The 25537-nt window shown below is 42.3% G+C and overlaps 1 protein-coding gene across 1 annotated transcript; it reads right to left on the bottom strand.

The window, feature by feature from the left end:
- Window positions 1-1318: 1318 nt before the first annotated feature.
- On the bottom strand, window positions 1319-24554 carry WDFY1 (WD repeat and FYVE domain containing 1). Its single transcript, XM_058031561.1, has 12 exons — window positions 24391-24554; window positions 18467-18534; window positions 17663-17736; window positions 16442-16496; window positions 14945-15095; window positions 12198-12310; window positions 9748-9874; window positions 8147-8252; window positions 6692-6793; window positions 5890-6020; window positions 4824-4932; window positions 1319-4143 (listed from the first exon to the last, which is right to left on the bottom strand). Exons 1-12 carry the CDS (start codon window positions 24525-24527, stop codon window positions 4084-4086), a joined length of 1233 nt encoding a protein of 410 aa, XP_057887544.1. The 5' UTR covers window positions 24528-24554; the 3' UTR covers window positions 1319-4083.
- Window positions 24555-25537: the final 983 nt, after the last annotated feature.

Below are 25537 nucleotides of genomic sequence, written 5' to 3'. Positions count from 1 at the left end.
AAATCAGTTTTTAAATGTTAGGCTGGCAGAAATTCATCATTTTCTGTAGCATTTGATCATGGCATTTCACAGTTAGTCATGTTACTCATCACTGAGGACTTGGTCAACAGAGATAAAAAAACCTTAGAGAGCTTTCCTTCTGACTGTAGTAGTAAATCTTATCAACATTAAAATCTGTCCTTTTCCTGCATCTGATGTATTCTAAATCTCCTCAATGAGTAAAGTCAACACTACAGGTACTAAGACCTGGCACAGCTATCTGAAACTTAAATGAAGTTTTCAATATCAGGAATTTGAGAGGTGATCAACTGTGCATTCTCAGTTAGAAAACCAATACATCTATTTTTGTGCTTTGACTACAAGTACACCATTTGCAATTTTCCAGCATCTTCAACTTTAACTAAAGTTCATATGCCTTATTCAAAACATAAGATTATCTCCACAGACATCTAAACAGGCTTTTCTGACTATAAATCAGCAACAGCTTCATTTTTTCCAGTCGCTTTTCACTGGAAATGTGAGAAGTTTAAGCAGTTCAAAATGAGACATACCATGTTAAAAACAAAACCAAACAACTCTACAAAATTATTATATACCACACAGGCTCTTCAGTCCTCATTCAAAGCTGGCAAGTTTGTCAAACCCTTCCAGATTCCCTCTCTGGCTCCCAAATACCCCAAGGAAGCAGTGAGCCACACAACATACTGATCAACCAACATTCAGACATTCCTAGTGTTACACAGCTAGCCAGTGCTGAATTTGAGCCTGTGAGCAGCTGTGAGGGATAAGGATGCTTTCCAGTGTATCTCCATCCTTTCCCTGTGAGAAAGTATCATGACACAAGAGCAACCACCTTGTGTGGCTGCAGTTTGTGTCCTCAGTATATATATTTTAGGCTGTGCTCACCCCATCCAGCAAAATCAGCATTTCCTTGGCACCTCAGGCAGGTCCAAGGCATCTCAGGAAAGGACCCTGTGGTACTCTGCAGGTAAGAGCCTTTGCAGAGCTCTGAAGGGCAGCCAGATGAAGCAGAGATGATGTCTGTATGAGCTGGCAAGCAGAACACAACATAGGTTACACATCCCCAACTGGGATCACACAGCAGTTGCTCATGTCTCAGCTCACTGGTTCATTGTGGGCCTTTGACCTGCTGCAGCTCATTCAGTTCCAATACAACACACCCAACAAGCTCTCCCAGAACCCAGAATTGTAGCTCTCTCTACAATTTGTACATGGGGCATATAAAGGAAGAGCCACAGCACAAAATGCACATCATGTTTTCATAGGATGAAAAAAAAGATGGATCATCCAAATAGACTAAGTGAATATCAAGAAATATTTTATTGTACATGTAATCAAAATTTAAAAAACAGACAAGGAGGAGCAAAGGACAGTTTTATCTAGATTCTCTTAACTATGTAGGGTACAGAAATACAACTGGGAAAGAATTAACACATATTAGTACCCTTTGCTCCCCTTCCCTGCCCCAATGGAAGAGGTTACACAAGCGAGATCTGTAATGCTTCAAATCAAGGCTTCTCAGTAACTGCACACTTGAGCTGCCATAGCCAAGTATGTTCAGTTTGATGAGAGAATGAGTGCCTTCCAAGTAGCTGTTTATAAACAAAACTACTCTCTCTTTAGTGGTTTGTGAGCATTACTCATTCAACACCAAGAGTATACTTAAAAGACTAAAGATTTAGTGGCCATAACTGTCATTATATCTGAATTGACACAATCTTTAAGTATATCAATTATAGAAAATAGATTCCTTAGGCAGTAGAGAATATATTATCTAGTGGCAAAAACATAATGTAAAGAAACAGGAAGTATTCACAGGGAAGGGAGCGTGTTAAGCAGGGGCACATTGAGTAATCAGAACTAAAAGAGTTGAGTTCTGGAGTGCTAGCTGCAAAGGAGTCACACCTCAGCATCATGAGTATAGGTTTCACAATGTCTGGGTTGAAAAATATGGTACTCATTGCACATCTACATCAATCTCCCACCTTAATTCACACCCTAGATCCTCCTAACCTGTTACAGTGGGATATTAAACAATTCTAGCACTGTAATTCATGTTCTGCCTTACATGCTGTGAGGGAGAAGGCTTCTATTCTCTTCCAGAACCAGAGAGGACCTGAAAGTGAATGCAGAGACTTTCCAGAGATTATTCACCCCACAACACTTCCCTTCCTGGTTTAGAAGGGTGAATGCCTTCAGAACATAAAGCTGCAACTGTTCTTTCTCTCAACATCTTAGAAATAAGCCTTCCCAAAAAACCTACGCTATACAGCATGTAGGCAGAGTTGAATCAAATGGGTGTGACAAGTGCTAAATCCTGGACTGAAGGCAAGACAAGTTTTGGGATCCCCACAAAAGATGGTTTTGTTTATTCTTCAGTGGCCCAATATGGCCAGGAAATAAAAACTCTTCACAAAACTTCCAGAGAAGGCCCATGGAAAAGCAAAGTAACGGTAACTATCATATTCTGGATTCTAATGCCCTTTGGAGACTATCAGATTTTTGGCTTAAAATGCAAGTGAATCACCATGTATTAATGATCTTAATCTATTTCAGCCTACAGCATGGTCCAATGCAGATTATTAGTGTCAAGTTACACACCTAGGACTTGAATTCACTAACACTCATAGCACCACTTGATTGTTGCTGTAAGTAAAGACAGTCTAACCCTCAACTCTTCTGCCAGAAAGAGCACATTACCTTTGATAATTGTGTAACACCACCTATTCCAGGCCAACTGACCTACCTTTTTTTGTCCTCACACATATTGCATTTGTTTTCAGATAAATCTTAACACTCCAAGCTTAAACTCTGCGCCATATCACCTTAACTTCCAAAGTTACAAAATAAATTCTTCTTTACAGTATTCAAATATAGGAGATTCACTCAACTGACAAACCAGTTTACTGACAGTATCTCTCACCAGTTATTTCCTTTATGTGCCAACTGCACAGTCATAAAAGCCTCACAGCTATTCTTCATACTTCTCAGCTTTGAAACAGGAAATGATCAATATAGGTATCTCAGGATTAACACTCCTAGGTGCAGGGAGAAAAGCAGCTGTTCTGTACCTCAGTAATTATTGCTCAGTATTTATCTGTTTGAAGCAACATCAAGACAGTATTTGAATTTATGCTGTACTTTAGCAAAGACAGGTTCCCTAACATTAAAGAACATCAGCCTTTCCACAGAAAATCTCTAAAATTTAGCTGGCCATTTTTTCTTAACTGTTCCTTGTAACAAGGCAGATTTGTTTAGGTTTCCATTCTAACAACATTACAGTTGTCAGAGTACATGGCTCATACCTGTGGCCAGTCTTTAGAGTAGGTGGACTGCACGTTTTCATAACTACAGAAGTTTATCAGCTATGCTAAAACACTACATAAAAAGCCCAGGATTGTTTGCAGACTCACCAGCTACCTACACAGAACAGCTGTTCCACAAAAGTGATTTCACTAACAATTGAACTTGAAGACAAACACTACAAGAAAGCCAATAAAAGATCTTGTGTGATCAAAGGTTCTCTTACTATCTCATCTGAAAGAAGTTAACCTTCCACTTGAAACTATCTCCTCCTTCCATAGGAATAACCAAGATACCTTTTGGAGGCAATTTAGACAGTGACTGCTCAAAAACATTTCAACAGAACTGCTTTTTGGACGAGAGAATAAGTTATTTTACTATTTGCACAAATTGAATTTACTACACTCATTTTACTCTGGTAATGTTTTAGCTACAAGGTATCTGTACAAGATATATCAGCAGAGATAGCACATTGTTAACACTACATATGTAAACTGAGAGACAACAGGTCCTTCCACCCAGGTGTCATATTGCAGATTTGTGTCAGTCCGAGAGGCTGCGGAACCGCGCTTCAGCACCACGGAGAATCCCGGGGAGCCCAACAGCAAAGCTGTGCTCTACAAGGGTGACTGTCCATCCTGGAACAGCAGCAAGAGGAGAATCAAGCAACCAGTGTTTGCAGTAATATTCTTGAGGAGGGTTCCATTCATTCGGTGCATATTGCTGTACATAAGGTGCATAAACCTGCCACGGAGGAGATCAGCGGGAAGAGAACCCGGTGGCAAGGCTGCAACCAACTACTGGAGTCATGTCCCAGATCTGGAGGAGAATTGTGGAGAATTAGACAGCATCAGTGTCAGACTCACAGCTTCTTCTGCAAGAGGCACAGAAGCAAACAAAGATATCCCTGGACACAAGGTAACAACTCCTTTTTAACCTATGCTTGAGGAAAATCTCATAAAGAGTTACAGCAGCATTATAAACCAAAAGCCAAATTTGGGGCTCAAGAGTTTTGAACTCCTGTGTAGGTCTGTTTTAAAAAGTGCTATGCAGTTTGTCACAAACATGCCTAGAGCCAAACAGGATGGCACAGTCCCAGTTCTGACACGCATGGTGAATGTAGAGCCCAGACACAGCAAGACTCTGTATCAGTCTGAGCTCCATGTCACTGTCCCATAACAAGGGCTTTCAGTGGCCATGCTCCAAGCCATGAGCTCAGAGCAAAGGAACCTGCACATTTCCTCAGGGCTGTGTCTCTGGCAGATTCTCCTGCTGCCCATGCCTGCTATGTTTGCTCAGAGACACAACAGCTGCACTCCATATAGTGGAGTTACAAGGCATTTCCTCATTCAGCTGCAGAAGAACAAGTTAGCAAATACAATTCCTTCTTCACACAATAGATAACTTGTAGCAATAGATGTCAGAAAGAAAGGAAGAATACACAAAAATGAACTCTATTAAATATCTCCTAGAAATGCAGGAAAGAGAAGCAGCAATACCTTCACAATCCGGTCGCTCCCACAAGTCACCATTAGTCCTCTGGAGATGTCCATGGACATGTGTGAAATGTTGTGTTTGCCTTCATGAAAGGTTGCCAGGGAGGTACGGCTGCACAAGAACAATTGAAATGAAAACCAGCCATCAGATGAAGCTTCATGGCATCATTATAGCAGTGCAAAATAAACTTAAAAGAAAATTAGGTTGCTTAAGTACTAATAAATCCATTCCAAGAGCTGCAGTGCCACATTAAAGGGAACAGAATTAAATTAGCAAGTCATACAACTGCACTGCTTGTGGAGTTGTACAGGTGTGACATTTTCTGCAGCATGACTGTTAATAATACTAGAGCAGAAGTGAGACACGGAATTAATAAATACTTCTAATTCCTGGTTAACAAAGTCAAGTTCATTTTTCCCCTGTTGGCTACAGAAGCCAACTAGAGCACAGCATCCTACTTTTCAAAAAATCCCAACCCCAAGCAAACAAAAAGTCCCAATAAAGAAAAATCCAATAACACAACAAAAAATCCCAAACACTCACAAAATTTTCACATCTGATTACTCTGTTCATACCAAAAGAAAAGGGGTTCCTTCATTTTTAAGACAGGTTTAAGAAGACAGCAAATGATGTTTAACCTGAGTTGCTTGCATGGTGAAAATAATGTTGAGTTCTGAAGAATATTCCCAAAGTTTTAAAAAGTGCACATGAACTAATGCACATACATCCTGGCAGCTGAAATGCATTGCCTGGCACCCACTTAGCAATGTTAAGCGCAATCAATAGCTTTTAACTAAACTGAAATGCTGAGACAAATATATCTCAAGTCTAGATCTGGGCTCCTGGAAAAGAAGAACTAAAAAAGGATATAAATGTTGTAATTCCACATCTGATCCAAATGCACTTGCAGAGGCAGATGGGGCATCTCTGCCATCACAGTGCTTTCAGTCCCCAAGGCCTAATAGCAGAGAGTCAGCTCAGTGTAGCACTGTGAGTGGATGTGGAGCAAGGCCAAGGGTTTCTGCACACCAGCAGCGTTACTACAGCTTATTACTCCCTCATACTCACTCTTCATCCTTGATGGACTCATAACAGGAATCACAGACACGGACCTGGAACTCAAATCCCATGATTGGGTAGCTCGACCGTTTGGTGCTGCACTTGCCACACACTGCCTGCCCACATTTTCTGCAATGATGCTTCATGGAGGAAGAAGAAAATCAACAAGTCACTATACCAAGTCACTTGACCACCATAAAAGTGTCCACTGCACAACCAAAACAACAAATCTTCTGTTTTGCAACCTGTTAGAAAGCAACCTGCCAGGAAACCCCTGCTTTTTCAACCAAAGACCAACATCTCTGGAGTTCTGAGCAGTCACTTGGATCATTTATGGATTTATCTCCATACTCTGTGTCTATCCTCTTCTCTGGCAAGCTCCTTCTGGGAGAAGGGGAAAAAGAGGCTTGAACAAGGACCCCAGTTAAAAACATTCTGGTGCAGTAAGAACAGGGCCATTAGTGCTTCACTGGAATGAGCATCTACATTCTCAGTTATGGGGCACTGTTTGCCATTTTACACAACATTTGAGGATTAGCTGTCCATAGTTCCAAAGCATGGGAACATTCAGAGAAATCCAGCACAGCATGCCTAGCACAGCCTGCTTTGACCTGTGAAAGCAGTTTGTTGCAACACTTTCACAGAATTTGGAAATATCTTAGCAGTGCTTAGAAGCTGTAGCTTCTCAATATACCTCACTTCAAAGCAGCAAAAATACCAAGATGAAAAGATCTACCAGGCTTAGTGGTGTTCTGTTTACATTTTGCTCAAGTGCTGAAGTACAGCTAAGCACTGAAACCAGCCATCTCACCTGTCTCAACCCTATTGTCTTTGTGTCCCACATTTGCTTTATATTCCAGAAGAAAGGTTGCTCACACTTCTGACAGGAATCACTTTCTAGCCATTGAGGAGCCTAGGAAAGAGCAGGAAATGTAAGCAATCAGAATTGTTTTCCTCCACACAACACTCAAGAAGTTTAAGAGCCCAAAGGAAAGTCTTACTTGGAAAGATGCCCTGGTACAGTTGTGGACATTACAACAATAAATTGCCTAGAGCATAGTACAAAGAAAGTTTAACACAAAAACTTCAAACCCAAGAATTTGTTATCTTCTAACTGTAGATAACCAACAGTTACTGGTTATCTACACACCTCCTACACTTTTTAAGCTTCCAGGAATATTTATATTACTGCCTTAATAAGAAAACTCATTCAAACACCTACGTTACTAAACCTGCTGCAGGCATTCAAAGACTGCTGCTCTGGTTGTCTGGATGGCTTTTAGGGACCAGTGTAGTCCAAACTGCAGAAGCTATGAGGCAGTAATCCCCTTTAAGAAAGGGGGTGTCCAGAAGTAAATTCTGTGAGTAACTATCTTTTCTACTTTCATGGGATTGCAGTTTGAAATAAATAGTAATTCATCTGCATTTTCCATCCTGCCCCCATCTTCGTTAAGCATCCCTTCTCCCACCCACACACTTTTCCTGCCATAAATGGACTAGGCCAAATGAAAATAGAGCTTTTACACATTTCAGCTCTCTCAGATACTTTAACTGAACATCCCTGTAAGAGACAGAAAGAGAGGCACAATATTTTTAGTACATGGACTTGAATTTGATAATGTATATTCTATACAACTTTATACATCTCATGAGGAAGTCTCCCTGAAACTTGGCAGGAGGAAAGCTGGAACAACAAAGCATTTTTTTCTTTTCAATTCACTTACATGGCTAACAGTAAGAAAACAAGAGCATTCTCACTTGCACCACCATGGATATGAACTGATGCAGAAAGAAAGTGTTTGGCTGGGTCAATTGCTGTGTAGTGAGATCTTTAAAAAAAAAAGTTGTCTGGGGACTGAACCTCTGCCTTCTGAACTGCATCTCAAAATCTGCCTCTCACTTCTTTACCTGCTTTGACACAAATTGAGAACTTATTTCAAGACTACTGAAGCACAGTCCTTTGGTTTCTTTACTGCAAGAGTTTGATTGCTTTAGACTGTTCCAGAAGCAAAGAGCACAGCCATTCCAGTGAATCTGTTGTCTCTCTGAGATAAAACTCTAGGCAGTCCAAAACATCTCCTGCTCTTTTCCATTTACTACAATGCAGCATGGACAGCCATTAGAACAGAACAGGTTCCAATAATAACACTCAGCTTTAAAGTGTCAGACAACATGAGGAAAGCAGCCTGCAGAACTGACTAAGGAAAGTCACAGCAGTCTCTGAAAAGAGGAAAGAAAAAATCTTTGACCTATGACATGAAGTTACCTCTTCCCTGCTGATATCCATGTTCCAAACAGCAATTCCCCCATCAGCTGAACAGGACACCAGCTGCCGTGTCAGCTGGATGTAGCAGATAGCCTGCACCTTGTCACTGCCAACAAAGCACACACCAGTTACCCACAAGCATTTAAACAAAGCTTGGTTTCTCAGCAAACCCTGATTCCTACTTGTAAATAAAGCTACTGAGGAAGGCCAAAACTGATTTTCAGTTTGCTGAGTCCACTAAGTAGAGCTCTGAGGATGAGTGAACAGATGCTGTCACCTGAGCACTACCCTAGCATCAGGATGTTGAGGGTGTTCTTACAGAGGTACAGTTCCATGTTAACATTTGCTGGCAGTAAGCCCTGATGGTGAACTGAGGGTCAACTGACTCAGAGTGCATGTGCAAATACTCTTCTGTGCTGGCAAGGAGAGCCACTTGTCAAAACAGAAACAACTGAAAGAGAAATATTTGTTTCAAGGTGCTACTAAGCAGCAGGTTCCACTTTTGCTAACAAATCACAGTAAGTCAGGCTGTAGGTGCAAAGCAAAGTATGCATTCACCAATAAGACAATTCTAAAGAAAGTCATATCAAAACAAAAGTCTGCCCTGAGAATTTAACCAAAGAATGAGAGTAGTATCAAACTGCTTTGCAACATCTAAATTGAATTAAAAAGTCATTCTGCTTCTCAGAAGAGAACCTAGCTGTTACAAGTCTTCACCAGGACACATGAGGCAGCAGTAACAGCAGTATGAAGCCCTCCAGTTACTTCAGTTACTTTTTTGTAACCAAGGCTCTATGTTTAATTCTTTAGCCATAAGACTAAACCTTCAAGATTTAACAAGAGTTACAGAGCTAAAGCTATCAGTCTTGATCAAAGCTGGATGGAGGCATCTATGGAATTAGACAAGAGGAGAACACACTATACAAATATCTTTAAATATAAACAAAATCTCTACTACCAGTGCATTTCTAAGTAGAATATATCTTCTGTGGTGAACTGCTTGTCAGACTGAATAAGAGCCCTACATTTAAAAATGGCAGCAAGTGTTGGGTGTCTAAAAATCAAGAGTTGAGTTTCCGCCTTCAGAGGAGGGGAAACATGACACTTTCTGAAGTTAAGAGACTACCCCTGTCATTTAGCCAATCAGTTATCACCTATCAGTTATCATTGACAGAAAGACAGAGAACATGAACATATTGAAGCTTATTTTATATGCACACATGAACATGCTTATACATAAAAGGTTCTAGCCCTCCTCTCAAAGGTAACTCAGGGCAGTATTTACAATACAGACACATGCAATTTTTACATAAAGGCCAAATCAGATGATTTAGGATTTCTGCCCACCTTTTTCTATAAATTATTTCTGTGTTACTTCTAAACCATGGTAAAATGAACATATTAAACATGAAAAAGAAAAAAGTTTTATCAGTAAGGCCTTCCTAGTACTGATTATCCTTCTTTCCCTTCAAAGTACTCAGGGTTCTGCAAAGAGTAATTTTCTCCATTTTTCACAATGATTCAAATGTCTTGCCATGCTATTTAGTCTTCCTGGGACTGTGTGTTCATTACAGGATGAAAAATAAGAGTCCATTACATACTGGTGTCCCTGGAGCAGCAGCGTTCTCCCCTTCCTTCCACCAATATCCCACATGATAATGCTGTGGTCAGAGGCACCTGAGAAGAGCAGCCTTTGGACAGGATCCCACCACAGGGAAGTAATGCTCCCTAGGAGAGAACATTCTGCAGTTAGATGTAAGGGACTGGCTCCCCAACACAGTGATGCCCTCCTGGAGCAATTAAGTGAAACTTGAGGTACTGCCTTACACCAGTAACATACTGAAAGCCTTAAGGCAAAGGAAACATCCAACAGCAAAGTGCAGCCCTGAGAGAGGGGCAAGGAGTACTGGACAACAGAACAGATGTCCCTAAGAAGACAGATACAGCATAAGCCAGAAAGTCTGAGTTGTGCCCCTTGAATTTAGGAAGGTGATTTTAAGAGTTGCCAGGCTGCTACATGAGCTTTGGAAGATAGAAGCAGCAGCACCTGCCAAGCAGAAACCAGGATCTACAACACAGTGAGGTGCTTGGCCAGTGGCTGCAGCACAGCTCACAGTGCTCTCAGCTAAAGCTACTACCTCACATAACCACAACACCCTAAAACAGCTGGACTAAGAAACAAAGTGAGAACTTCACTGCTGTTAGCAAATCTGCCACTACTCACTAAATTACAAAACTAGATTTCAGAAGGCCCAGTGCAACTGTGAATTAGGGATAGAAAGAAATGAGTCATCTGACAGTAGCAGCCTTATGCTAACCCATACCCATGGTAACGTAGCCAGTACACTAAAGGAGTAATTTTGTTACTCATGCCACCTACAGTTGTGAAGCTGGGACATTTTATTTCCTTGCAGAAATCCTTCCCTTTAAAGAATCCTTCTATTGCTCAGTTGTCATCAAAAGCCTTGTTAGTCCAAAACCAAGATGATGAATGGAAATTAGAGCCCAAATCAGTTCTTCCCAATACTCTGAAGCACAAGATTTTTTTTTTCCTCCTTTGGGGCTATGCTGTTTTCAGACCGACCCATTTGGAAATAGCATGTGCACCAAAAAGGCATTAACTTTGAGTATTATCTCAGCATTGCACAGAGCAGGCTGTTATGCATGGTGAATTCTGGAAGCTGAGAACAAACTCTGAAACCATTTAAACTGCAAAGCAACTGCTTGCTTATGAAGTCACACTTTGCAAGAGCTAGAAAGCAAACAAGACTTTTAAATCAGACTTTTAAAGTCTGTCAAACACAACTGCACTCAAAGGAGAATTAGATGCCATTTAAGTTCAGAGTTACTAGATCTCGAGAATATTACACAAATATGGTGAGAAAAAAGTGACATATAATCTGATTTGCTTAAAAAAAATAAAGAAGTTGAAATAAATAGTACAATACCAGTTGAAGAAAAATCTGTTTCTGCCCCTGAAGTAATTTTTTATGGTGGCTCAATTCTTGTTTTAAGGATCACAGTCCCCATTTGGAAATATATGAGCCAAAGGTGGCTGCTGTGTGGCCACACTGCTGAAGTTGGTGCTTGGAAGCCCATCAGAACTCAAGAGACAGAACACAACAAGGAAGTGCCACACAGACATACTGCTTTCAGACTAACTGTAACATCTACCAAGAAGTTGCATTTGAACACAGACCAGTGCAAAAGTATAGAGAGGCAATGGAGTCTCTAGGGCCAAGAGAATTATTTTGTTCTAAACCAAAACAATCTGAAATTCTCCTTGAAAGCAGAAGAGACATTTATCACTAGAAAATCTCAACTTGCCTCCTGCATTCAAAACCAGCTGTATCATTTTACAGTCATCTGTAGATCAGGAGTCCACCCAGCTTTAACAAAGCCTACTCTCTATTTCCAGCTGTTAAACAAGGCAGCCTTTTCCAGTGGGTCAGAGACTCATGACCCAGTAGTTCATCCCTACCCACATGCAAACTGTCAGCTGATTTGAAAGTTGCAAATATCACATCGGAAAAGGCATTCTCTTGTTTATTTTTCTCAGCATATTATTAAGTTACACATTATTCTGTAATTTGCATTCTTGCCTTACTCATTGGAGCAGACAGTGGTTTTGTATCATGTTAGTGATCACCTGATTCTTCATTTGATGTAAGGACTTCAGCTGTACTGTAGAGGATGAGACATTTGCCTTAGACTCGGCAGTTTCTCCAATGCTGAGACTAAAGCTTTTAAAGGTGGCCATCTAGTGGACAACTTGTGTTTAACTCAATGCATATTTTTACTTTCGTTTTTCAGCTATAATAAAAATACCTGTAAGTATTTATAAGGCTAAGATTTGCCTTCAGCAAGAATGTTTGCTCTTTAACAGGAAGTCAAGTACAGCTTTTAACAGCTTATCATAACCACTACCCTGGACTGGTTTTTCAGCCAGTATCACCCTTAAGAGGCAGACATGCAATTGAACATCTCACCCCAACTTACAAAGAGGTACTGTATCTGGGACAAGTGGCTTTAAGACAAAGAGTTACTTTACCTTCATGCCCTTTAAGGGTTGTGATAACTGAACAGGTATTTTGCTCCAGTTTCAGAAGAGTGATCTGTCCAGAATAATCACCAACAAATGCATGCTGAGTTTCATGATCATATCTGAACACCAGTCAAGGAGAAGCTTCATTTGTTCAAAGGGTATTTTACATGACTGAAACAATCGGCTATAGAGTCAAAAAAATTGGAAAAGAACATTTTAATATGCCAGATAAATATTTACATAATTACTTTTAAAGAGGTTGGAGACTGTAATAAACCTTTTTAATTCCTTCCTTCTCATCACACTCTTAAGTCCCTGAACATATAGGGATATGTGCAAGTAAAACTGTATAGAAAAAAAGAGAAGAGTTTTAGAAAGCTACTGGAGAAAGCCATGAGATAATCCATGCCCTAGTTTAAGACAAGCCAAGTAGCTTCAGGCCATTTCTAGCAGCTATTTACAGAACACATTCATGGCTGTTTACAAGATGCCAAAACTCATCAGGCTACTTGTTGCAGTGCAGAGCTCTCTGCAACCATTAGGAGCATCTCACTGGACACTGGGCTGCATTCACTCTTACCTACTACCTTTTCCAATAAATCTTTTGTTTTCTAGCATGGTTGTAGTTGATATCCCCAGGAGAGGAAGACCAAGATACAAGGATGCTGACCCTCCACAACGAGTTTGCCTTACAGTGGAAGCACACTCCCAACGTTCTGGCTACTGCCAAGGTGAGGCTGTCCCATTTCTTGTCCTGTTCTCTGGACTTCCCAGTTTACCAGTGCAGGTCCTTGAGTGTGGTATTGAAAACTGACCTAATTTCAGCAAGGATTCTGTCAGTTAGCAATGAGATAAAAGCCACACTGATCCATTAACAAGGTGGCACCTTGGGAAAAAGCATTACTCCTCACAACAGCTCTGATACTCGGTTTTTGCCACAATGCAACTATGAACTCCAGAAACCAAAGTGTGGCAAGTCAATGGAACTAGATAATTTTCTGCTTTTAGAAGACTTCTGTTATTCAGAATATAAATAAGAGCTAGGAAAGACCCATGTAGCTGACACCACATAACCCAAGAGCTGCATATAAATTTAGGTGTCCTCCTTGAACCACACAAAAACACAAGCAGCAGCTAGAAAAGCAGCCTCTGGTATCCAAGAGAGGCTAACTTTAAGAAGACAGTTTACCAAAAGCCCACCACTCTAAGTGAAAATGCAGAGGCTCTGCCATCTGATGACATTCCAAAGTCCCTTAAGCCTTCAGGATCATGAGATAAACAATTTGCTTTCAACAAATCCTCTAACTCCCTGAACATGTGATCCTTTCTTCATCTTGAAGTTCAGGCTTGCCTTATCCCCACTAATCCAGTAAAGAATAGGCACTCTGCTGTGTTTTTCAGAAGCTTACACACAGGATCACTAACTAACTATGTTCTAAGGAACCTCCTGATGGGGAGGCCAAGCACCTGGTACACACACCAGCAAGCTGGTTCTTCCTAACACAAATCCAAAGGCAGATAAATTAAAATGGATTTTCAAATGTCAAGTTCTTCAGTGGAAATTTATTTTTATATTGATATAAAAGGTCATATTCTTTTCTCCATTTTAACAATAAACCGTGCCATTGTTTGCAATAGCATTAGCTATAGAAGCCACTGAATTCAGTGAGGCTCAGACTGCTCCCCAGACTGCTGTGAGCTGGTCTCCAACACACACACCAGCTTTAACCAGTTCTGTGCTGCATTTAGCTGAGGTGAGCTGCACATGGCATGTTTTGTGGGACACAACTCCCCTGGACTCTAAAAAAGAGCAGCAGTACAACAGTACACACCTGGCAGTTTTTCAGCCAGTAAGGCAGGGTCTGCACAGATGGGAGACCTCAGAAGCACAGACATGCAGCTGGCAACTGAGTTTTCCTCCAGCTTCTTACAGGTATACAGCCACTCTAGAGAGGGCTTCACGTTTGCAATAGAGGATGTTGATGTGTTTCAGTTTTTCAATCTTGCTACTTCTAAAACATTATTGCCATCAAACCTCCTACAGCAACCAATTGCCTTCAATTACTGTCTGGCCACATCTAAACTACCACCATTAACAAGTGCTAAAAAAGCAGTTTTAATTTAGTTTAGTTTGCTTTCAAAAACTTTGATATGTGAACTACCTTTCAAGCTACTGGGTTTGTAAGTCTTTTACATAGGGTAAAGAATGCCCTGAAGTACTTACAGCTGAATAGACAGGGTGTCTAAGCTGCAAATGCTGCAGTTAAATATAGTTTACAGGAAGCAAATTGTACACAGACAAATTACTACTGGTGAATAAAGTTTTGGTAGCTTAAAGATAGAAAATATTAACGTGAACAAAGACAGAAAAATTAAAGCAGTCCAAAGGGGTTTCATGATGTTTTATGCCCTAGAAGGACTCAAAGACACACTGGCATCTGTTGAACAAAGTGACTGGCCCAGGAAGTCTATGGGCCAGGCTGTAGGTACTGTCACTGCCACAAGATGCTAATGACAGACACCTCAAAATTAGGAACTAGTACAGACTGGGGTTTCTGCAGCTCAAGATCTCTTCTGCTATCTAATAACCACTAACAGAAATAAAGGTATGAAACTTCTAATGAGAATAAGAGTTAGCAGACTTGCAAAAAGATGTCACTCTAGTTTTTATACACGGAAAGTTGGGAACAAACTGAGGTAAAGGAACAAAGTACTCTTCCATTTCCAGGGTAGCAATCATTTTTAAAGGATACTGCAGACATGAAGCCCAAGAGGTGAAGTAATGTCTCCCCAGCATGCTCCCACTCCTGGTGCACATCCAGCTGATACACTTGTCATGACCTGTGCTGATAAGCCACTCTGATGCCAGGCAGAAAGTAATGGCAGACACTCGATTCTGGTGAGCTGCAACAAGAAAAAGATTCTGGCTATTTTCTCCCCAAAATCAAAGTGCTGTGTACTTCCATTCTAATTCAGACAGACAGAGGTTGAAGATGATATCGAGGCAATGCCCCAGGGAGATCTTTCACCATTATATTATACTTGCATCTTGGCTGAATGAAAAGGTTCCCATAGTTCTGTTTAGGATTTGCCTTCTGAATAGCTCAAGTGAACCAAACCCATCACTCAGGTGATGTAAACCTTTCCCCAGAGAGAGAGAGAAACTGAGTTCAGTCCAGATACCCAAGGAAAAGGAACAGCAAACCCTCAGCCTCCTCTAGTTAGCTCAGGACTTCTGGGGAGTAATGCAACACATCCAAAAACTTGAATTGCTTTACTAAACCCATCTTTTCCTAACCCCAGAGAGCTATGCTGACATTCATATTTCTAAGCACCTAAAAGGATATATAGTGCATGGCATTCAAACTGCCTCCTGCCACATAAACCAAATCCCACCCAGCTTTGTTGAGAATGCTGCCACTAAGCAAGAAGTTACACATGCTTTAGAAAGAAGCCTCCCCTGCCCCCCAAGATGCAAGCACTTCCCTTGACTGAATTGTCAAATCATCTCCCTTAGGATAAAGGGAGGTTTTGTTGCTTTAAGAACAAGGTCTTTTTCTCCTAAGCAAGAACATTGCTTCTATCAGTGTCAGGGAGTCACAAGACAAACTGCACTTTGTTTTGCTACATAATCTGCAGCCTTTAAGAGCTTCCTTCAGGTCTTTCAATTTAATATTCCAATTTTAACCAACAATGGAGTTTTGTATTTCTCTAAAGGATGAAATGTAGACAAATGCTGAAATTAGGATCTCTATAAATATCAGAACAATCCCACAAACCCTGTTTCCCACCTATTGGAAAAAAATTTGCTCTTTTTCATCCCTGTTGCTCTCCTAAGATGACAGAGAAGGTACAGACTCTTACCTTGAGCTAGGAGTAACAAAGCACATTGATTACAAGAAGTAAGGAGAGAAACTGCAAATACCAAAATCACCTTTATAAAGCTCTTACACCAACACTCATGTAGTACAACTACTGCAGCTGAAGAGCAAAATCCAGGCTCACTAGTTCTGGCTCTTTACATTGCAGGCTAATGATGTAGTGAACCTAAGTGTTCATGTACAACTTGTACTCAGCTGTCTGACAGAACACTCTTCTTATGGCAGTTATCCCCCAACTAAGTTGCCAACTATAAGGACAGTCAGAGTTAAAGCAAATCTGGATTTGATTCATGTGTGACTGTGCCCAGTTTCCTTATTGTAGATACCTTCCCTTTACACAAATGTTAGTGTAGATAGTTAACTCTTTACCTGGATAGGTTTTCACAAAGTTCATCTTATTGAAGTCCTCAGAAATGTGAAACTCCTAAAAGCAAAGGGAAATTGTTAGAAGATACCACAGTGGCATAAAGCAACACTGATACCCAAAAAGGAGCAGCAACCTCATAGACTGAAATTTGCATAGCAGCAGTATATCCCACAAAAAAACAGGCAGCTTCTCAGGCTGGAGCAAAGCACACTGAAATACCAACTGTAACTTAAGGTTTTAAGTGAACTGAATTTTCAACAGGGAACATCCTTTCAGAACTGAGTTTACTGAAGGGAGGTTATAGAAAGAGATAAGATCTCAGTTTCCCCAGCAGGAGCAAACAAAACTATCTTGTAGTACTTAAGATTTGCATGTTTGTGACTCCACAAAGGACAGGTTTAAGTGACAGAGTTCTCTGTAGACTTAATGAAATTTTAGAAGTCTCAACTTGAAATTTCCAGTAGTTATCACTAGAATTCTCTGCAGTTCTGTGTAGGCTATTCATCTGTAGCAGTTATCTGTAGAATCACTCTTTATGACACTCATGCAGTACCCTGGCTCCTTATGGGGCAGTTATTAATTTGACCTTATTTTCATAGAGAAAGGAAACCACTAAAGCATCCGAGAGTCACAAGATTTCCCTCCTTTACCAAGGGGGGGAAGAATAAAACCCAGTTTCTGTTCTGCCAAGTGTATGCTCTCCAAGACAGGGACAGCAACTACAGCAAGAATACACAAAGAGAGAAGAAAGAATTCCCAGCAAGAAGAGAGACGAACCCAGCCTCTTATTTTAGAGCTAGTGTTGAAATTTCTACATCATAAAAAGATGTGCAGCAAGCAAATCCAGAGATGTGTGCATGGCAGGATACACAGATCCATACCAGCTGCAGTTCACACCCCCTGTCAGAGCACCACCATGGCACTCTGCCCAGCTTACTGTACTGCCCTCAAAACATTTCCTTGGTGAAGTGAAATTGTTTGGGCCCACTGCTGCACAAATAGCTCAAGGCCTTCTTGAGGCTACCTGGCTCACATCTAGCCAGAAGAACCTTTGCTTTGCAGATCCCACATACATCTCAGCTGAGCTGCCAAGAAGCTCAGCCACTTAGCAGTAGCTGCATTCCAAAATGAATGGAAAGAAAACAGACTATCAGCTGCCAGCAACACATGGACAATCTGAGCAATTCTAACCTACATTCAGAAGAAAAGTCACAACAACTTACCATGATAGCTCCATTATCCTGGCCAACAAAAATCCGTCTGCTGTCATGATGATAAGCCATGGCAGAACATGGTGCTGTCAAAAAACAAAACAAGTACATCACAGTATTTAAATAGAGGTATTAGATAAACATGACTTTAATAAAAGTCAATTCTTTCACTCAGGACAAAAGCTGTTTAAATAGTTTGATAGAAACTAGTCTGCCTAGCTAACATCCCTTGGAATGACAGTTCAATTCCCACGTGTGAAGCTGAGGACAGGAACACAACTACTGTAACTCAGATACACCAACAGGAACCATATGCAAACATGATGTCCTGCCACAAGGTGCAACTCAGCAAGAGGAATTTTACACAGGCTGAAAGCTGAGCTAACAGCAACAGCTGGTTACACCTAAGAACTTGAGCTCACTAAAATTATCTCAAATGCAGCCTTGAAAGAAAAAAATGCACACCTTAGAAAGCTGAGAGTATTCTTACATCTCAGCTGTCAGCTAGTGGCTGGAAAAGCTCACTTAACTGGCAGACAAGTTATCTGCCATCACTTCAGGCACCTCCAGCTGCAGATCCACAATGATTCACCTGGTGAAGGATGTGGTTCTGACAGAACACTGCCACAGATCTCATCCACCATGCAGCTAGTTTTAAATCAAAGTCTGAGCTGGATTTGCTGCAAAGCTCCCAAAATCAAGATCATTGAGGGGATCCAGCCCTTGGGGAAATAGGAAGGAGGTGTTCCTACACACAGCACAGGTGCAAAGCCCATACTATGTGGCCACCACTGACAACACTCATATTGTACTTACAGGCCATGGTGTGGTAGATGCTGGGCCAGTACTGCCCACTGTCCCTCTTCAGCCATACCCGGATTGTCCTGTGCCATGGGAAGAGAGGGAGAGGCAGCTGTAAGTGCACCATCCCCTACATCTGAGCCACTGCATCACTGATGGCTCAGCTCCACTGCCCTCAGCTTTTGTGCTACTCAAATAGAACAGAGGAACAACATAACAGAAATAACAGCACTCAAATACTGCTCCAACAGAACAAGAACACTGGCACTAAGCATAGGCACCCTTGGATTTGGAAAAGCTTTCTTCAAAACTATTTATACATGGAGTTTCAATAGTATGAAATGGAAATACTATTTCAGCTCACCTCAGAAATTGCTACAAATTGCATCCCTTTACCTCCTCCTTGGCTCGGTTGATATAAGTCAAATTTAAACTGCAGAAACTTTCTATCTCTGGCAGAGCAAACCACAGTTTGTTTATAGCAGATTAAGTGTCTGATATATTAAAAAAAATTGCAAATAATTTCTTATGGAAGTCCAAACTTTTAACTTTTTACAGCATCTCTGTGTAACTCACCCTTCAGCAAGCCAGATACTGAATATTAATAACAGAAGCACCTCATCTTCAAGACCAGCACATTACTGACATCTCCATCCCCAAATCTGAATAATTAGAGGACAGCATATCTAACTCAGTATTATTTCCTCTAATCCCTCATGTAGACATGCAAAGGACAAGCAACACTAGTGGTTGATGGTTTGCACTGCTTCTCTGCCCTAAATATGATCAGGATTGATGAGCCAGTCAAACATTAACTGAAAAGCTGACAAGATGACTTGGGCAGCATGCCAAGATCCTTTATAAAATTGGCTTCAGTTTGCAACCTTCCAGAATCATCTCCTGGAAGGAAAGGATAAGTGGTCTCGTGAACATTTAGCATTATACTACTCTGCTGGCTGTCAAATCCTGGGAGGAGGGATGTGAGAGTATCAGCAAGGAAGTGGAAAGCTATTGTCAATTAAAAACATTCCTACAACAGACACATTGAAGGGATTCTACGTTAAGAAGTTAAGAGCACACATGTAGACAGTGTTAAGTTAAATCCTCTTGAAATTTCACCTCCAAACCATTGTTTGCCTTTTTGTTACTGTTTAAATCCAACTTCCTCGTTCCTAAATGATCTGTAAATAATGTACCTGGAAACACAGTCAAGAGGCTTCCCTGAGCTGTGCTGTTCTATTTACTGTCAGCTAATGAAAGTTCTGGTATTTAGAATTCTCTAGAAAACTACTAGGGGAGTGATTAGTTAGACATCGTGGAGGATCAACAGTAAAAGGTTTTACAAAAAGAGCACAGAAGGGCACCAGTGTCTTGCACCACAACCACAAGAACTTTTCAGAAGTTTTACTGCTCAAGAGACAGCAGCAGCATTCTAATTTTGCAATCCATTTAAAGGTTTTTCTTTAAAAGACCGCTCAAAAACAAAGCAGACAATGCCTACCCTTAATGAACTACTTTTTGAAAACTTGAAGCAATACAGGTAAGCATACACTGCCCCAAAACCATAATTCTCAGCTTTTAAACCAAGTGACTTTTTGACCAGTTTAGGGGCATATGTACATTAGTCTAGCAATTATTAGTCACTAAATGTTTTGCATGAAGACTGTCTCTCAAAAGCTATCACTTCCTCTCTACAATAATCAACAGCCTACCTTATGGCAGTCACCACTTCAGAAGAGCAGTTGCTATTTTTTGGTAACAGAATATGGGAAAAACAATGTTTTCAAATTATTCTAATGATACCAGCCTAATAGCACAGGTTAGCACCTTTATCAGCTTTTTAAAGCAGCTCCATCATACTCAAACTGTTCTGAACATTTCAGATGGTGGCTTCCATCCTTACTAATTCAATTCTTCACTTCTAGGCAAAGCCATGTAATCATCTTTTATTTTTAAAATTTACATGGTAAGTCATGCATTGCTGATTTTTCAAAAGCAGACTTAGCTTTCTCTCAGTATTGTGGTTAACTGTACTGAACTAGAATAAAGGAAGCAAAGATTTGTTTTTTCTAAGAAATTATTTAATGGGAGTGTAACTTCTGTGTTGATCATCAATGGTACAGCCCCTCAGTGAGTTGAGAGCCTAAGCAAATAGCTGCAAGAGTTAGCAAAATTAACTTCTGAAAGCTTCTTATTTTGGTTTAAGTAAGATTTATACTCTGCTCGCCTCATGCTTGCAAAGATAAGCTGTCAGACAGCTTTATATCTAATTATATAAAGCTCTGACTGAGCAAAATTTGAAGAGATCATTTCACAGTAGTCAGCAAGTGACCTCTGCCAAAATGCCACTTCTCCCTGATTCTCCCTCCTACAGACCTGGTTTTGTCATGCACCTCCTTATGTTGGGACAAATTAATTTGTGAAATACCTGTTCTTAAAGGACTAGAGAAGCCCTCCAGGAATGCTGCTCCCACAATCTCCTTCAACCACTCATTGTTATGTCTTTGTTATGACAACTGCCTTAGAGTCTGTAGCACTTTCCTCAAAACTTGGTCTTTATTTAATGAAGAATCCTGGGCTCAGCACCTGAGAAGAGCTGGCTACCACTCACTTCTCCTTGAGCATTCCCTGTTTGACAGCAGTCTCAGCAAGGATGTAAAAATGCTGAAACTCATAAAGAAGCACCCAGAGAGAGATTTGAAAATTCTAGACTCGTGTCTCTGAGAGTGGCAGGAGGAAGCAAAACATTTTTAAAAAATATTAGAAATTACCTCCAAACTTCCCTGTCATTCAGTACTGAATCAGAAGCTGCTTTCATTAGGGCAGCATGCACATTTATAGAAGCACAACTCAAAGGGGTTTTGGCACAAGATTTTTAATGTAATATAAAGAAAGACACTCAAAAGCCATCTTCAAGCAACACTGACTGTGTTTACCAATTTCTAACAGTTTTTATTGTTCTCAATCATTGTTTCATTTAGAGAGTGAGCAAGCACCCAACAGTGCTGGAGAAAAAGCCAGGAGTTTGAGAGCAGACAATGCTGTGTTCCAGCAGGGTTTGTGCTCCTGCTCCACCAGCTGCCCTCTGAGAGCCAGGGCAGGGAGGATGATGGCACACCAACAGCCAAATCCAACCCTGTTACAGTACCACCACTGCTGCAGGTTACTGCACACCTACACCAGCCCTGCTCCCAGCACTGCACCTTCCTAACTCTTCAAACCACCACCAACTGCTTCCCTACCAAAATCAACCACTGGCAGCTGTTTTCCTAGCAAGGACAGAACACTGCCTCTTTCTGGTAGCTTAAATCAAAAATATTTATACTGTTATCAAACTTGTTCCCAAAACAGGATTAGGAATCTGGTTTAATCACAGTGCAATGGAAGCTCAAAGACACAGCTGATAGTTTTAATCAAATTTCTGTTAAAACTAAACCATGTTTTGACCAATACTTAAGTTTCATTAGCAAAAAACAACAAAAGTTACTGTACTTTAAGCAGCTAGTGATGGTCACCAAACAGCAGCACTGAAATGTGCCAGTGACTGCAGAGCTCCTGTGAGCCTGTAGTGAATACACAACCTTCATTTTGCATTTAGGGTCTTGTACACAGCTGATCATCCCCCAGCACTCCCAGCTGCAGCTGGGAAACACTGCTCCTGCCTGAGCTGTCTGTGTGCTGAGGGACACTGCAACAATTCCCAACATTGTCTTGCAGCCAGGGTCAGACAAGATGCCAACAGGGACACAGAGTTAATCATCCTCTCTAGATAAGTTCTGAGAAAGCTTCCCAGATGGCAAGTGTCCTGCTGAAAAATCCCATTGGGAAAATTAACTCTTTGTCTCCTGCAGGTATTCTTTTTTCCTCTTTAAAACTTAAAAAAAAATAGTAGAATTTGGTTGGCATTCACAGATCTACTATGAAATATTTTGTATCCTCTGAAAAAATAAAACCATTACATTTCATTCTAAGAAATATAATTTAAGATAGGAAGAACTACAATGAGTAGCTCTAATGAGAAATAATCTACAACATTCCCAGGGAATGTTTGTGCACCAATGTTTTCCTCACTACCCAACTTGTAAACACATTCCTCTGACTGGTTATTATGAAATACTTGACAGCCTTAGCTGCATTAAGATGCAATAAAAAATACTTCAGCCCTGCTCTCAGTACACACAGCAGCTCTTGTGCTCCTTGTACTCTGCACTCTGCTGCCAGCAGCATGAGCAGTCAGGCAGTATTAACACCCACACCCCACCTGCAGCGAGCAAACAGGGGAGCACTGCTTGACAACATGCTGAACTGCAGGTGAAAGCTCTGATGAACTGTGGGAGGTATCCCAGATTAGAGAAAATACAGGTTTCTGAAAGTTTAAAGATTTAATTTCTCACAGTAAGGTGGGTGACACAAACTCAGCCACAATTCCACAGACCCACTTGGAAATGACACACACCAGAGGTGGGTGGTGGCCTCTCTCTGCTTGCACGGGTGTGTATGTGACATCAAAACTTGCCCATATAAAATGCAGCTCCATCCTTGGCTCTTATCAGCAGTCTAAGCATGCAGACTGCTTAACCTTTGGCATTAGACCTTGAGTTTAAACGCTGGCACTGTCTGCCCACTGGCAAACCTCCACCATGAAAATGTGAATGCTGAACCCTGATATGGAGTCTTAAAAATCATCATTTCCTTTTGTCTCTTTCAGGAAGCTCATCAAAGCAAACTGAACACAAACAATCACACCTAAGTGACAGGAATGAAAGGAAGCTGCCCATTCCCATCCAAAAGCTGTTATCCAACGTGTACTGCACAAAGCCATCTCCAGAGGAAGGGATGACACAGACCAACTAGACACGTGATCTGTTTGCACTTTTTGACCTCAAAATAAATGCCAGAAAACCCAGTTCAGATAACACTGCTGCTCTGATGATTTTCAGCACTCATACCCTCCTATATCTCACAAGGTCAAGCTTTTCAAACAAAAATTCATGCAAATATTAATGCAAATTTAGTTTTAAAAGTTTTATGGTATAACAGTAAAATTATCCCCGCACCAAGCTACATCTCAAAGAATGCACTTTTGTACTTTTAAAAGTTCACCGTTGCTTCAAATGGAGCCACAGTTTCCTAAAAAGCATCTCCCATCCCTCTTCACATTTAAACATCACTTTGCACATGGCACAGGTGAAATTCCATCTGTCATAAACAGTGCAGATTCCTCACCACAAACCTCTGTACTACCTGCTTCCTCATTTCCACTTTCCTTTCATCTGAGTAACTGTTTACCGACATTACAGCTTCTGTGGCAGACGAGCCAGCGCCGAGAACCAGGGCTAGACTGCGAAGACACCTTCCCTTCCAAGCAGAAAGCGCCGGGCACAGCAGCTCATCACCCCCTCTGCCCTCGGATCTGCCAACTCACTCCCTGAGCGGCTTCAGCCGGAGGGAAGCGGCTTTGGGACCCGCACACCGAGCCACTATTGTGGGCTCGTTCCTCAGGAGCAGCTCGGGAAGCTCCGACTCTCTCGACGGGCAGGGGAGGCAGCGACACCCTGCAAGCGCTTCAGCCAGCAGAGCGGAAGGCCGAGGCAAACACACTCCCTGACTGCTGGTTCTGCTCGTGAGCTCAGCAGGACCCACTCACGCACAGGGGCAGGACAGCGCGCACGGAGCACGGCAGCCTCTCCCCGCCGCTGGGAAAGTGTCAGCCCGCGTCCCGCACCGGGCCGAGCCGATCCTCCCTCACAGCTGAGGGCATCTTCCTCCCCGGGAGCGCGGCTCCGCGGGTCTCCTCACGGCGGCAGGCACGGAGTCCCTGTGCCTCCCGGCAAAGGCACAGCGCGCACCCGCATTCCCGTGAGCAGCCGCCGCTGCCCCGGCTCCCAGCCCAGCCCCGCGGCCCGGCCCTGCCCGGCGGGGAGCGGGCCCCGGGTCACCTGTCCTCGCCGGCCGTGATGACGCCGTCCTCCTTGGGGATGAGGAGCGCGGCGCTCACGGCGTCCTGGTGGCCCTCGACCTTGCTGAGCAGCACGGGCCGGCGGCTCTGCGGCCGCGAGTGGATCTCGGCGGCCATGGCCCGCACGGCTGCGCGCAGCGGCGCCGCCCGCCCCGCCGCGGAGTCCCGAGGAGCGGCGCAGCCCACGCGCGCCGCTGCCGTCACGGCGGGGCGGGCCGCCAGCCGTACTCCCTGGAATAGAGGGGCAACACGCCGTATTTCATGGAAGAGCGGAGGAATCAATCCTGCCGCCTGCCCTGGGCGGGTCGTGTCCCCTCCGGTGTCCCCGGGCTCAAACACGCGTTTCTGTGCCTCTCCCGTGGGCTCTGACCACGAAAAGCCGCCGCCGTGACCCCTGCTGAAGGAGCCCAGTCGCTGCCCGTCCCCGCTGGCATGCGGCCACCGCAAGGCGGCAAAGGAAAGGCTGCTTCCCTGCGGGAATTAACGGAGGGATATGGGCTCAGGCAGGACGTGTAGTCACAGGAAATACATTAGCTCCTTTCTGTCTGTTAAAGCAGCTGTAATCCTTCATCCTATAAGTTCTTAAGCAGCTGGCTTGTGCTGCTATTTTCTCTGTGTTCACTGCATGGGAATGTTGGCCACGTAGCTGGGTAACCAACAGCAGAATTCCTCCCCTCGGTGCTTGGTTTTTAGTCTTATATCTAAATACCAGTTTTTGTGTGTACCCATCACACACTGGGCTTAACTGAAAATGCCCAGACAGAGCTGAGCCCAAAGAGATGAGCTCCAAGATGAGGTGCAGACAAACCTCCTGGAGCAGGATGCTGGGGATTGTATCATTTGGTAAGCTGTCACAGACTGTGTCACACACCTGCAGTCAGGGAAGGTGAATGAGGCTTCCCCAGGACCCTGGGGGAGGGCAGCAGACAGCAATTGTCTTTCCTCTGATCTGTCCCAAGAGAGGAATTTTGTAGCTGAGAAAGCCAGTAAGGGAGATTGGCTATATAGCAAAGGAAACAGGCACAGGAAGAATGCCTCTAGCTTGAAGCTTCAAAGATACATGTGGTTAAATAGACTTTGTTTTGCCTCAGTTTTTTTCCCTGCTTCCTTATTTTTCCTTTATATTT

The sequence above is a fragment of the Melospiza georgiana genome, chromosome 10, assembly GCF_028018845.1.
Source record: "Melospiza georgiana isolate bMelGeo1 chromosome 10, bMelGeo1.pri, whole genome shotgun sequence".
Taxonomy (NCBI): Eukaryota; Metazoa; Chordata; class Aves; order Passeriformes; family Passerellidae; genus Melospiza; species Melospiza georgiana.
Note: the sequence above shows the minus strand (reverse complement) of the source record. Positions and strands in the feature narration are given on the sequence as shown.